The 16,042-nt window shown below is 37.3% G+C and overlaps 1 protein-coding gene across 3 annotated transcripts in view; it reads right to left on the reverse strand.

The window, feature by feature from the left end:
- The window catches only part of llgl1 (LLGL scribble cell polarity complex component 1), a 106,644-nt gene extending 93,365 nt beyond the window's left edge, over positions 1 to 13,279 (reverse strand). For 2 of the 3 annotated variants that reach the window (XM_062049887.1, XM_062049885.1), the window contains exon 1: positions 13,002 to 13,213. In XM_062049887.1, coding sequence (XP_061905871.1) covers positions 13,002 to 13,082 — 81 coding nt within the window. In that variant the 5' untranslated portion in view covers positions 13,083 to 13,213. Of the gene's footprint in view, positions 1 to 13,001 lie in introns of all 3 variants that reach the window. The other variant, XM_062049886.1, reaches the window with a different exon arrangement.
- Positions 13,280 to 16,042: the final 2,763 nt, after the last annotated feature.

Genomic DNA, 16,042 nt, shown 5'->3' on the forward strand with positions numbered 1-16,042 from the left:
GATGGACGTATCTTTTTTCGCTCTGACCGTAACTTAGGTACAAGCTGGCTTATTGGATTCCACACTTTCTCCTTTTTCTATTGTAGATCACGGATTTGTATTTTAAACCACCTCGGATACTATATCCTCTTGAAAATGAGAGTCGAGCACGCGAAATGGACATTTAAAGGCCTACTGAAATGAATTTTTTTTATTTAAACGGGGATAGCAGATCTATTCTATGTGTCATACTTGATCATTTCGCGATATTGCCATATTTTTGCTGAAAGGATTTAGTATAGAACAACGACGATAAAGATTGCAACTTTTGGTATCTGATAAAAAAAAGGCTTGCACCTACCGGAAGTAGCGTGACGTAGTCAGTTGAACATATACGCAAAGTTCCCTATTGTTTACAATGATGGCCGCATGAAGTGAGAGAGATTCGGACCGAGAAAGCGACAATTTCCCCATTAATTTGAGCGAGGATGAAAGATTTCTGGATGAGTAAAGTGCAAGTGAAGGACTAGTGGGGAGTTGAAGCTATTCAGATAGGGAAGATGCTGTGAGAGCCGGGGGTGACCTGATATTCAGCTGGGAATGACTACAACAGTAAATAAACACAAGACATATATATACTCTATTAGCCACAACACAACCAGGCTTATATTTAATATGCCACAAATTAATCCTGCATAAAAACACCTGCGTGTTTGTTATGCTAGCTCCTAGCTCCTCTGCTAGCTCCTAGCTCCATAGAACACGCCAATACAATTCAAACACCTGATCAACACACACAATCACTCAGCCCAAAAGACCGTTTACCTAACCCAAGGTTCATAAAGCTTATATATTTTTAAAAAGTTACGTACGTGACGCGCACATACGGTCAAGTTATCGAATGTTTAGCAGCCAAGGCTGCATACTCACGGTACCTGATATTCAGCTGGGAATGACTACAACAGTAAATAAACACAAGACATATATATACTCTATTAGCCACAACACAACCAGGCTTATATTTAATATGCCACAAATTAATCCTGCATAATAACACCTGCGTGTTTGTTATGCTAGCTCCTAGCTCCTCTGCTAGCTCCTAGCTCCATAGAACACGCCAATACAATTCAAACACCCGATCAACACACACAATCACTCAGCCCAAAAGACCGTTCACCTAACCCAAGGTTCATAAAGCTTATATATTTTTAAAAAGTTACGTACGTGACGCGCACTTACGGTACGGTACGTGTTATGCTAGCTCCTAGCTCCTCTGCTAGCTCCTAGCTCCATAGAACACGCCAATACAATTCAAACACATGATCAACACACACAATCACTCAGCCCAAAAGACCGTTCACCTAACCCAAGGTTCATAAAGCTTATATATTTTAAAAAAGTTACGTACATACGCAAAAAAAAGCCAAAGCTGCATACTCACAGTAGCACGTCTGCGTCTTTGTCATCCAAATCAAAGTAATCCTGGTAAGAGTCTGTGTTGTCCCAGTTCTCTACAGGCGTCTGTGTATCCAAATCAAAAGTCCTCCTGGTTAGAGTCTCTGTTATCCGAGTTCTTCCATCTTGACTGCATCTTTCGGGAATGTAAACAAAGAAGCGCCGGCTGTGTACTGTTGTGGCTGACTACGTTCGAAAAATACGTCCATTTCGCACCGACAACTTTCTTCTTTGCTTGCTTGGCTTCCTTCTCCATAATGCAATGAACATGATTGAAACAGATTCACGAACACAGATGTCCAGAATACTGTGGAATTATGAAATGAAAACAGAGCTTTTTCGTACCGGCTTCAATGTGGAAGGCATACCCGTGTTCGTCGGGCTACGTCACGCGCATACGTCATCCTCAGAGGCGTTTCGAACCGGAAGTTTAGCGGCAAATTTAAAATGTCACTTTATAAGTTAACCCGGCCGTATTGGCATGTGTTATAATGTTAAGATTTCATCATTGATATATAAACTATCAGACTGCGTGGTCGGTAGTAGTGGGTTTCAGTAGGCCTTTAAAGTGACTTTTATCTCCACGACAATACATCGGTGACACACTTAGCTACTGAGCTAACGTGCTAGCATCGTTCTCAAATGAAGATAGAAACAAAAGAAATAAACCCCTGACTGGAAGGATAGACAGAAGATCAACAATACTATTAAACCATGGACATGTAACTACACGGTTAAAAATTCTCAGCCTGGCAAAGCTTAACAATGCTGTTGCTAACGACGCTAAGGCTAATTTAGCAACTTAGCAACCGGACCTCACAGAACTATGATAAAAACATTAGCGCTCCACCTACGCCAGCCAGCCCTCATCTTGCCATCAACAGCCGTGCTCACCTGCGTTCCAGCGATCGACGGCGCGACGAAGGACTTCATCCGTGGGTTTGGCGGCAAACATCGACTAGGCGTAGTAAGTAGTCCTTGTTGTGTTGCTGTAAGTATTGTACTTAGCCGCTAATACACCGATCGATCCCACCTACAACGTTCTTCTTTGCAGCCTCCATTGTTCATTAAACAAATTGCAAAAGATTCACCAACACAGATGTCCAGAATACTGTGGAATTATGTCGAAGAAAACAAGAGGTTTTTGTATCGGGTCGATGGGGTACAACCACGTCCGTGGATTTTGTGACGTCACGCGCATAAGTCATATCCAAAGGAGTTTTTCAACTGGAAGTGTGGCGGGAATTTTAAAATGTCACTTTATAAGTTAACCCGGCCGTATTGGCATGTGTTGCAATGTTAAGATTTCATCATTGATATATAAACTATCAGACTGCGTGGTCGCTAGTAGTGGCTTTCAGTAGGCCTTTAATGTCCGCACGAAGCAGCTGGAAAACATAATTTACTGCAGATCGACTTCTACGTCTCGTTCCGAACGTCAAAGAAAGTGAGGGCTTTCTTGGAGATCGAGACCTTTTTACTGTAGGAGTGTAAAACTGAACGTTTATGTCTGACCACACATGCACTCACAAAGTAACGCTCCCGTTGAGAGGCCACCTCTGTGATGGTTGTGGCAGCTGGTGTCTGACCTTAAAAACTATGCATTTGTTTTCACAGTGCAACCAACACTTTGAGGAATGTGAAAAACTATTCTGACCGCTTCGACAAAAGACACCCAAAGTGAATCAAATGAGAATTAAGAATCGGATGAGACAATGGTTTGTTTGTGTTGTCGTTGAGTCAAGTCCAAAAGACGGAGGGTTTCCTTAAGTCTCTCAATCTTACTCTTTACAGGATTTAAAAAAACACTCTAAATGTTCTTCATTCCTGTTTCAAAGCAGTGTTGTTTCGTCAGAGTTGACATCATACTAATCTTCTTTAGACCACAATCTGTTTGTGAACTAGTCAGACTCCATTGTTACTCATCGGCTTTAGGACACAAACAACAACCAATTACTTCAAATCAAACATTCTTCAGTTTGTTGATTATTACGCTCAAAAGTTTCAGTAAAAAAAAAAAGCGACAAAAAGATTACAACTTTAAGTTTACAATTGCAAATATGACAATCACATAACTTAAGTATAGCTGGGGCGTTTATGTACCTCAATGGCAAAAGAGGGAGGGAGTGTTTATTGGAAACAGGTGGTGTTTGGGAAAGTGGTATTTCAGAAATGTGAAACTCTTAAGTAACTTTAATAATGATTTGGAGTTAGAGATGTCCGATAATGGCTTTTTTGCCGATATTCGATATTGTCCAACTCTTAATTACCGATTCCGATATCAACCGATACCAATATATACAGTGGTGGAATTAACACATTATTATGCCTCATTTTGTTGTGATGCATTAAACAATGTAACAAGGTTTTCCAAAAATAAATCAACTCAAGGTAGGAAAAAAAATGCCAACATGGCACTGCCATATTTATTATTGAAGTCACAAAGTGCATTATTTTGAGGAGGTTGAAGTGGGGGAGGGGGGGTGTATATTGTAGCGTCCCGGAAGAGTTAGTGCTGCAAGGGGTTCTGGGTATTTGTTCTGTTGTGTTACGGTGCGGATGTTCTCCCGAAATGTGTTTGTCATTCTTGTTTGGTGTGGGTTCACAGTGTGGCGCATATTTGTAACAGTGTTAAAGTTGTTTATACGGTCCACCCTCAGTGTGACCTGTATGGCTGTTGACCAAATATGCATTGCATTCACTTGTGTGTGTGAAAAGCCGTAGATATTATGTGATTGGGCCGGCACGCAAAGGCAGTGCCTTTAAGGTTTATTGGCGCTCTGTACTTCTCCCTACGTCCGTGTACACAGCGGCATTTAAAAAGTCATTCATTTTACTTTTTGAAACCGATACCGGTAATTTCCGATATTACATTTTAAAGCATTTATCGGCCAATAACATCGGAAGTCCGATATTATCAGACAGCTCTAGTAGACATCGAGAGATAACTATTGCTGCAAGTTAGCTATGTCTGGCTTTTGGCTCAGCCAATAACCAAAACTAAAAATGCATCAGAGTTGTTCACATATTGCCCGTAACATAAGACCGCTTTTGTATGGGAAAGATTATTGTGAAATCTCAACATGGATTGAAGTCAACCTCTGAAGTTCCAGTGTAAAAGGGTCAATAATACACCATGCTTGTACAATTCTAGTATGAAAGTGAGATTTTATATGAGGAGTATCCTCCGTCAATAAGTTTAAAAACACTACTTTTGCAGAGTCTGGTGCAAACTTGTTTGTTTTTGCACAGTATACTATGTTGGCCCAGGGGCCGTACTTATCAAGCTTCTTAGAATTACTCCTAAGAAGTCTGCTAAGAGTTGACTTAAGAGTAAATAAATTATTCGCTGAAAGCTGCACTTAAAAGTTAGTTATCAAGCGTCTTACTCACACTTTCAGCGAAGTGTAGGACTGAATCTTAAGTGTCACACTCAGAGCTGAATTACGACATTACTATGTGCCGTAAACGGAATTTTAGGTGACGTCATTTCTGTGTCCATAGAAATGACCAATCACGGAAGGGAATCCGTTGTCTAAGAATAAATAAATATCTTGGAAATATTTAAGTGGACAATGGGAGTGTATATTTTGACAATAAACTACAAAATAATACAAAACAAACTAGTCCCCGCCGGCACTCACGCTACCGCTCCCTCTCTTCTCTCGCCCACACACTCACTGACGTCACTCACCTCACATGCTGTCACCTATCAAAGGGCCACACACACACACACACACATACGCTACTCTCATAACATTTTCTTTCCAATTCATTAATTAGGCAACTAATTTGAAACTGGTGTGGGTGGCTCTATATATACTAGCCCACTGCAGCCACATACAGAAATCAACAAGGAATCGAAAAGTATTAAATCTGTGACAAAAATAATACCCGCTCTGTCTAAACGATACCGTTTGATCAGCTGCTCGTCATCAAACAAATCCAGGACATCGTTCCGCTCCCTGAACGTTGGCGCACGTCCCTCTCGCCTCAGTGCCATCCCCCGCTGGCAACTCCTAACCACTTAAGACACCTCTGAAGGTCTCTTAAATATCGTGGAGAGTAGGAGTGATTCTTAAACTTAAGAACGTTGATAAAAAGCTTGTATTCTTAAGTTTGAGAGTAGGACTAAATTTCGCAAATTTTTCAGGACTTAAGTGTAAAATGGCACTCTAAGAAGCTTGATAAGTACGGCCCCAGATGACCTACAAGTGAAATCCAATTAGGAATACAATCAGTTCCCAGGAGAATGGTGTGCTGCAACCTACTAAGTGGTAGTAGGCTTGTCAACAGTATTGATACTTCCATACGTGATTTTGTCAATTCTTGGTGCATGAGCACATAGTTATTTACATTATATGATGTAAATATATTCAATATATTTAACATATTGTGTTGAAGTTTGGGGAAATGTTTATAAAACAAACATAGACCCAATAATTAAACTTCAAAAAAGGGTCATTAGAATAATACACAAAGCGTGCTACTATGAATATACCAATCCATTATTTATAAGTTCTAATGTGTTAAAAATTTTTAGATATTGTGTTTTTAAAAAACAATGGAAATGATGTTTGGAGTAAAGAACAACAGCCTTCCAGCTTGTATTCTTAGGTTATTGAAATTAAGAAAACTATAATTTACAGGGGATATTGATTTTTGAAATAGGTAAAGTAAGAAGGAATATAAAACACAAATGTATTTCAGTTTTAGGAGTAAAATGGTGGAACAAGCTCAGTGATGAGCTGAAGACATGTACTTCTTTGTTAAGGTTTAAGAAAACCTTGAAAGGTGAAATAATAAAGAATTATAAAATACAGCAACGATTACTTTCATCCCATTGATTTTTTTAACGATGTTCCAGGTACGGTAATCTTATTTTCAGTGAATGTATAGGATAGGCAAATATAAGCTTTGGCTTCAGCCTATTCCTTTTTCAGTCATTCTTTTTGTGTGTAAATGTGTATGATTGTTAAATATGTATAATCTGTACTGTTAAACTGGTCACACAAAATGGTTGATTGTTGATTATATGACCGAAATAAACGTATTTCATTTCATGATTTTGTCAATTCTCGGTGCAAGAGCACTATGTAGACCTGGGCCGATATTTGACAGGTCAATTAAACCAACGATAAATGAAAATAAAGAGGATAACTTTTCCAGCGTGGATAGTTGCCATGTAAGTGCGTGTTTACGGGTTTATCAGTTTCAGCAGCTGTGCCATTTGGGAATGACATGAAGGAATCCTCTTGTCATTCTACTAGGGTTGTACGGTATACCGGTATTAGTATATTACCATGATACTAATGAATCATTTTCGGTACTATACCGTCTCTGAAACGTACCGGTCCCGCACCCCACTGCCGCTGTCCATGGTACTGAGGACGAGCACCGGCGGGCAGGGGCGGGGCATGTGCTGACGGCGAGACACAGCTGGCAGGTGATTTCACAGTAGGGATGATACTCGAAACCGGTTTTCCCGGTTGTTTGATAAGAAAAGAACCGAGTCCTCGGACTCGAATCCCTTTTTGAGAACCGGTACCCGTTATCGAGACCACTATAGTAAAGGAAAAGAGTTGATTCTTTATTCGAATCCCGTCCCGACCAGAAATGCTCCGTGGGACATCCCAAGAAATTACGTCACGTAGTTCAGTCATTAGGCGCAGATAGCGAAAGCAGGAAAACAATGGACGGGAAAAAGCGCTCCAAGGTGTAATAAAGTTCAAAACAAAAGGTATAATCCATCGAATAACTTTACTGAGAGATTTTAGCAGGGTAAAACACATGACGAACACTTTTACGACCAACCGGAAACATAGCAACCAGGCTAGCAACGCACCTCCTTTACGGCAGCTGTCGCAACGTTCTTAAAGCAACCGCAGCACATACATATATATACAACATATCTCCCTTTTTTAACTTTTGTTTTTCTTTCCTTGTAAACAAAACAAAATCACACTGTAGATGTGTTGTCTGTCTAATTATAAATAACGCAGACGAGTTCTTGACGTTTACTTTCACAGCGTGGCAACATGCAACACTTTTCGGGGCTACCGCGCATGCTCGTAACTCTCGTTGCATGCTGGGTAGTGTAGTTGTTATATTCTCTAGCTCATAACATTTTTCCCCCTATAAAGAAATAATGTTAACTCAATAAAGTGTATTTCTTTTTTTAGCTTTAACTTTTCATTTTTTAGCATTGTAACCACATTTGCAAAGAACTTTTCTCTTCATAGAATTTTCTTTCAATAAAGAAATAAAGTGCAAAAATGTCAAAGCATCATAACAAACAGTTATGTTCCAATAGCAGCAGAAGTGCACTTTTTGGAGAGCTGTATTATTTTCAGTTTTGTGCCCAAGGGACTGATTTTATTTAACACTATATTATTATTTATACACCTATAGTGATCACAGAGACAGGTTGTTTTTGTGTTACTGTATATATTTGTTTTTCTGAAAAATGCCACTTAATATACTTTGGGTAACAACAGTCAATATTTATTTATTTTATTTTTTTAGGTGGGTAACAGTCAATATCTATTTATTTATTAGATTTTATTTTTTTCTTATATAATAAAAGTGAGCTTTTGTTAAACCAAATATTGTGTGTTTTTTTCCATATACAACAACCTATCTGGACTCGATAAGAGAATCGATAAGGAATCGGTTCGATAAGAGGATTCGATAATAGGCTCGAACTCGATAATTCCTTATCAAACATCATCCCTATTTCACAGGTGGTACATGTTAATCTAATCATCTGTTGTCTTTAACAGCAAGCGGCCGGGAGCAGAGCAGGAGAGAGGATTGGGAGTGACGGCAACGTCACGACATGCCGAAAAACATTTGGAAGATCTGGTTAAAAACATTCAAACTTTGTTAAACCTGCACACTTGGCTCTTGTGCTGTGTCTACAGTGGAGCTGCTAGGAAGCGACTTCCACAATTACATTTTAACAGAAGTGTAGATAGAACATGTTAAAGCGGAAAATAAGCAGATTTTAACAGTAAATGAACAAGTAGATTAATAATCAATTTTTACAGTTTGTCCTTAATAATGTGTACAAAATAATAGGTGTATAAATGACACAATATGTTACTGCATATGACTAATTAGGAGTCTTTGTTTGTTTACTTACTACTAAAAGACAAGTTGTCTAGTATGTTCACTATTTTATTTAAGGACTTAACTGCAATAAGAAACACATGTTTGATGTGCCCTAAGATTTGTTGTTAAAATAAAGACAATAATGACATTTTTTTTGTGGTCTCCTTTATTTACAAAAGTACCGAAAAGTATCGAAAAATGTTTAGTACCGGTGACAAAATATTGGTATGGTTACAACTAGAGATGTCCAATAATATCGGTCTGCCGATATTATCGGCCGATAAATGCGTTAAAATGTAATATCGGAAATTATCGGTATCGTTTTTTTTATTATCAGTATCGGTTTTTTTTTTTTTTTTTTTATTAAATCCACATAAAAAACACAAGATACACTTACAATTAGTGCACCAACCCAAAAAACCTCCCTCCCCCATTCACACTCATTCACACAAAAGGGTTGTTTCTTTCTGTTATTAATATTCTACATTATATATCAATATATATCAATACAGTCTGCAAGGGATACAGTTCGTAAGCACACATGATTGTGCGTGCTGCTGGTCCACTAATAGTACTAACCTTTAACAGTTAATTTTACAAATTTTCATTAATTACTAGTTTCTATGTAACTGTTTTTATATTGTTTTACTTTCTTTTTTATTCAAGAAAATGTTTTTAATTTATTTATCTTATTTTATTTGATTCATTTTTAAAAAAAAGTACCTTATCTTCACCATACCTGGTTGTCCAAATTAGACATAATAATGTGTTAATTCCACGACTGTATATATCGGTTGATATCGGTATCGGTTGATATCGGTATCGGTAATTAAAGAGTTGGACAATATCGGCATATCGGATATTGGGAAAAAAGCCATTATCGGACATCCCTAGTTACAACACTACATTCTACTATTGTCATTTTACTTTATACCTGCCTTATCCTTTCCATCCTTACACGTTCCATCCTTTGTAACTGAGCTACTGTGTGGAACAATTTCCCTTGTGGGTCATTAAAGTTTGTCTAAGTTTATTAAGTGTCTTAGTGCACGAGAACGGTACCACACGGGAAAAAAATCAATCACGACAAACTTGCTTGCCCACTTAAAAGACGACCACCCAACTCAGTATTTCTAGTGAGTGAAAGACCAAGAGATACACAACCTTTGTCCCGACAGTCCACAATTACTGAGGCATTTTGGTGAACAAAGTCCGTGCAAACAAAATCGTGTGCGCTGACAGAAAGTGTTGTTCAAATCGCCAAAGACATGCTGCCCTTTAATATTGTTAAAAAATATCCATCCGTTTTCTACCGCTTGTCCCTCACGGGGTTCCGAGGGTACTAGGGCCTATGTCATTCCAAAAAATACTGCCAAAGTTTGACAGACCTTTTTGTCATGTCATGTTGGTGTTCCTTGCTTGGAATCTGCCAGACTAGCTTTCTCTGCATGACCTGTTTATTATACACCTGCTCATACTGTAGTGTGGATATTGTTACTCTGCACTTTTCTTTACAAAAGGTCCCAACTTCATTATCCATTAAGTCTGGGATTAATAAAGTAACTCTGATTAGTTAGTTTCAGTTTCTTTCAAACATGCATACAATTACGGGGGTTCAGAAAAACATGTAAAGCGACTTTGGGTACTTAGAAAAGCGCTATATAAATCCCAGGTATTATTATTATTATTAATTACATTGTATGCATTACTTATGTATAAAATACTACACGGTCTAGCTCCATCCTATCTTGCTGATCGTATTGTACCACATGTCCCGGCAAGAAATCTGCGTTCTAAGAACTCCAGATTGTTTTCTTTGTTTAAAAAGAGAACAAGCACATTCTGAAATTGTACAAATTATAATGTTGTTGGGGTTTTTTGCTCAATTTCCTCGACTGGTGTACTAACATCATGTGGTTTATATTTATTTTTTTTACATATCTAGCATCATCTACAAAGATTCAAAGAATTGCTATTGTGACGTCTAGTGGACACATTTAGGACAGCGGGTTTTTTTTCATTCAAAAATGTCGGCTCATTTTTATACTTAGCTAACTCATCCTGCGGGCCGGGTAAAACCTGTTCGCGGGCCGAACGTTTGACACCCCTGCTCTAGACTATCGAAAAGCGGCTATTGTGTCAACCCTGTTTGGTAGTTACTCTTTGAGTTGAGTAAGACCAAACAAGTGTAGAGAAGACTATGGCCAACTGAAAGTAAAGAGGGTGTACATGAAATAGAACAGTGTTTTTCAACCTTTTTGGAGCCAAGGCACATTTTTGTTCATTGAAAAAATGCATAGGCACACCACCAGCAGAAAACATTAAAAATGTAAACTCGGTAGTTGATATTGACAGTAAAAAGTCATTGTTGCAATTGTTGGATATGAATTCAAACCATAACCAAGCATGCATCACTATAGCTCTTGTTTTAAAGTAAGTGTCACGACATCAAGCTGTGACTTATTTTGAGTTTTTTTGTGTTTTCCTGTGTGTAGTGTCTTGCGCTCTTATTTTGATGGCTTTTCCTGTTTTATTGGTATTTTCCTGTAGCAGTTTCATGTCTTCCTTTGAGCGCTATTCCCCGCACCTGCTTTGTTTTTAGCAATCAAGACTATTTCAGTTGTGCGGACGCTATCCTTCTTTGTGGGGACATTGTTGATTGTCATGTCATGTACGGATGTACTTTGTGGACGCCGTCTGCTCCGCCCGCTGTAAGTCTTTGCTGTCGTCTAGCATTCTGTTTTTGTTTACTTTGCAGCCAGTTCAGTTTTAGTCTCGTTTTCCATAGCCATCCCTGAGCTTCAATGCCTTTTTTAGGGGCACTCGCCTTTTGTTTATTTGTGGTTTAAGCATTACATACGACGTTTACAAAGAAATTAAGATACCGGCTGCCACCTACTGATATGGAAGAGTATTACACGGTTACTCTGCCGAGCTCTAGAGAGTACCGACACTTTATTTGCAGATTAGAATTACTGGTTTGCATCAAATATTTTTAACCCAAATAGGTGAAATGACACAATCTCCCACAGCACACCAGACTGTATCTCACAGCACACCAGTGTGCACAGTGGTGTGCTGTCTTAAGACCCACTTTTATTCTTTGGCTTTTAACACTTCGTGAGTTGTATGGTCCTCAGTGTTTTTTTTTTTTAATACATTTTGGTTTCTATTTACTGTTTTAATTGGTTTTACCCTTTAAAATCGTTTTTAATTATATTTATTTTTATATTGTTTTTATTTATTTTTTTAAAAAAAATTATTCAGTCATTGGTGGATCTAAGGATAATATTTGAACATTGTTTTTAATATTGTTGTGCAGCACTTTGGAAACATTTTTGTTGTTTAAATGTGCTATATAAATAAAGTGGATTGGATTGGATCCTCCCCCAGAAGATTTCTTTGTGATGTTCACATACAAATGAAGCATTCTGGTGCATTCTGACAAAATAATGAAGACAAAATAGAACATTTCATAGGTTTGCAGAGAACTATATATAATATGGTAATATTCTTTTCACAAAATACAACCAATAGTATGTTAATGTTAAATCTTACTTGTGAAAAGTAATCCCCCGATTCCTATTTTCAGCAGTCCGCTCATTTGAGCAGGAAAACGCTGAACACCATCTTTGTTTTCTACCTGTCAAATGTCAGTTTAGCATCTTTGTTTTCTACCTGTCAACTGTCAGTTCAGGCTGCTTGCCGGCTCCTCATCACCACTTCAAGATGGCGGCCCGATTTCTCGCGTCACAGCAGCCAATGCTGTGTCTACTTATAAAGATGTCTATGATGACAACAACCTAATGTAAGGGCTCGTGCAAAGCCAACAGGTTAAGTGTGTAGCTTTCATTTTTAAGGAAACTTATTTTATTTATTTTTCCATTTTATAATTAGCCTATTGAGTCAGACTGCCGAGAAATATGATGAACATTTTCAAGCATTTTTCAAACCTTGACAACACAACATTAAAATCCAAGCATTTTCAAGGTTTTTAAGCACCCGTACCAACCCTGCTTGGAACTCAGCATCAAGGGTCGGACTTGGGGGGGATAAATCACCAAAATGATTACTGAGCGCGGCCACCGCTGCTGCTCACTGCTCCCCACACCTCCCAGGGGGTGGAAGAAGGGGACGGGTCCACTGCAGAGGGTAATTTCCCCACACCTAGTGTGTGTGTGACTATCAGTGGTACTTAACTTTAATTTTAACTTGACTAATCTTGCCAGGCTGCATGTTGATGATAATCCTAATCACGGATGATATGGAAGGCGGGCCTTTGAGAAGGAACACGCCACGCAAACAACTCATCCTCCACACAAGTTATCACAAGCAACACAGCTCAAGACACTTCGTGGACATTTCCACCGCGGACTTAAGTCAAATAATAATTCCTGTAAAGCAAGACTTGGGAGTGATTAGCTGGAGTCGCGAGGACGAGACCGTTAGTTTACCTTGTTGAAGGCGAAAAGCTCCTGTTTGATTTTCTCCCTCTGCGGGTCGGCGCCCTGTCGACGAAAGCGGAACTTCATCATCCTGGAGCCGGACTGAGGAGGCACAAAGTGGCGGCTTAGTAGCGGCGGCGATCACCAAGCTACACTAGCTTACCGGCTAGCCCATGCAGGCTAGGACGCGACTGACTCGTTTGTGTATCCCTCCTGACTCGGCTTGAGTCGGGGATGGATCGGAGCAGCGGCCCGCCTTCCCCTCGGTTCACGCCCACCTCCATTGTTGTCAGCCAATGGCGGCAAAGAAATCTGTGAGCAATTTCTCAGACACGCCCACATAGCCGACGACTCCGCGGAGGGGTGTTGGGTTTGTAGCACGGCGCGCGCCGGAGTGAAGTCTCGTCCACACCCACGTCTGCAGGGGCGGGAAAACGGCATATTGACAATTGCGGGAATATATAAATATATATATATATACATTTTTTTACATATTTATATAAATATATATGAATATATATATATATTCATATATGAATATAAATATATATATAAATACATCATCTTTAAATATATATATATATTTATAGATATATATTTATATTCATAGATATATATATATTTATATTCAAAGATATATATATGTATTTATATTTATATTCAGATATATATATTTATATACATAAATATATATATATTCATATATGTATATATTTAAATTCAGAGATATATATATGTATATATTTATAGATATACATATATATATATATTCACAGATATATATATCTATATATATATATGTATAGATATATACTGTATATATATATGAATATATATATATATTTAAATTCAGAGATATATATATATATATTTATAGATATACATATATATATATATTCACAGATATATATATATCTATATATATATATATATATGTATAGATATATACTTTATGTATATATATATGAATATATATATACATAAATATATATATATATATACATATATATACATAAATATATATACATATATATACACACATATATATATATATATATATATATGAATATATATATACATAAATATATATATATATATACATATATATACATAAATATATATACATATATATACACACATATATATATATATATATATATACATATATATACATAAATATATATACATATATATACACACATATATATATATATATATGTATATAAATATATATATAATTTATATTCATATATATAATTTATATTCATATATATAATTTATATTCATATATATATATATATATATATATATATATATATATATATATATATATATATATATATATATATATATATATATATATATATATATATACATATATATTCATAGACCTTCTGGAGGAAAGTTTTGTGGTCAGATGAAACAAAAAAGGATACCCAGCAATATGTTTGGAGGAGAAAAGGTGAGACCTTTAATCCCAGGAACACCAATTCTACCGTCAAGCATGGTGGTGGTACTGGGCCTGTTTTGCTGCCAATGGAACTGGTGCTTTACAGAGAGTAAATGGGACAATGAAAAAGGAGGATGACCTCCAAATTCTTCAGGACAAGCTAAAATCATCAGCCCGGAGGTTGGGTCTTGGGCGCAGTTGGGTGTTCCAACAGGACAATGACCCCAAACACACGTCAAAAGTGGTAAAGGAATGGCTAAATCAGGCTTGAATGAAGGTTTTAGAATGGCTTACCATAAGTCCTGGTGTGGACAATGCTGAAGAAACAAGTCCATGTCAGAAAATCAACAAATTTAGCTGAACTGCACCAATTTTGTCAAGAGGAGTGGTCAAAAATTCCAGCAGAAGCTTGTGGATGGCTACCAAAAGCGCCTTATTGCAGGTAAACTTGCCAAGGGACATGTAAGCAAATATTAACATTGCTGTATGTATACTTTTGACCCTCACATTTTCAGTAGAGCCATAATAAATTCATAAAAGAAGCAAACTTCATGAATGTTTTTTTGTGACCAACAAGTATGTGCTCCAATCACTACATCACTAAGAAATAAGAGTTGTAGAAAAGATTGGAAACTCAAGACAGCCATGACATGATGTTCTTTACAAGTGGATGTACACTTTTTTACCACGACTGTATTTTGCCTCAGTTATGTCAACGTATATCACCATATATGGTAAAAGTTTGCCAGTAGAGCTTTGCGCAAGTCTGCCTTTTTTATTCAGTTGTATCATTAATAAGTTCCTTATTTTTTTATGCAGACTGGGTCAAGCTTGCTAAAATCTTCCGCTGTTGCCATTTCTAATACAAAGCCGTGTATAGTTCTAACTTACATCTGTAAGGAAGATTCAATACGGAAGCGCTAAAAACTGCAACATGGCTGATGGGTGGAGAGGCCGTTTAAGGACGGAGAGTTTTGGCACGTAAATAAGAGCGCCCACAAAACGGCACATTGTGAAGAGACAGAAAGCAGCATTGAAGATGGTCTGTAAAGTGTTGACCACAGCACCACCATTACATGTTATGGAGGCTACAAGGAAGTGTTTTAAATGAAAAAAAAAAAATCATATGTGATTTTAAATGTATTAAAACAGCCTGAGGTGTATAAGACTAAACAAAATAGTTGATCAATGTATGACAAAACATGACTTTTACCTTTTAAAGCTATGGGATTCAACTTGAGATAAGCTGATAAACAGCCTGCTTAAATTAAGTCAAATTAATTATGTTCAAATGCAGTTTTCTATCAATTTTGACAATGTTCGTCTTTCGAACGTGCTTGTTATTGTTGCATTTTAATCTTCTACTTACAGTCTGGTACAATCAATTTGCAAGAAATGTTAATACCGGTCACATTTTAGACATAAATAATTAATTCTACTCAGTGCAAATAGTCAAATATTGACAAACTATAAATCCTGAAATGGGTCTTTTCAATTCATGGCAGGGGGTAAAAAAATAAATAAAAACCACAATCAATTTGCAAGAAATGTTAATACCGGTCATTTTACCCCGGTTTTAAGAGTGTACTTACCTGAATCG

Source organism: Entelurus aequoreus, linkage group LG06 (genome assembly GCF_033978785.1).
Source record: "Entelurus aequoreus isolate RoL-2023_Sb linkage group LG06, RoL_Eaeq_v1.1, whole genome shotgun sequence".
NCBI classification, from domain to species: domain Eukaryota; kingdom Metazoa; phylum Chordata; class Actinopteri; order Syngnathiformes; family Syngnathidae; genus Entelurus; species Entelurus aequoreus.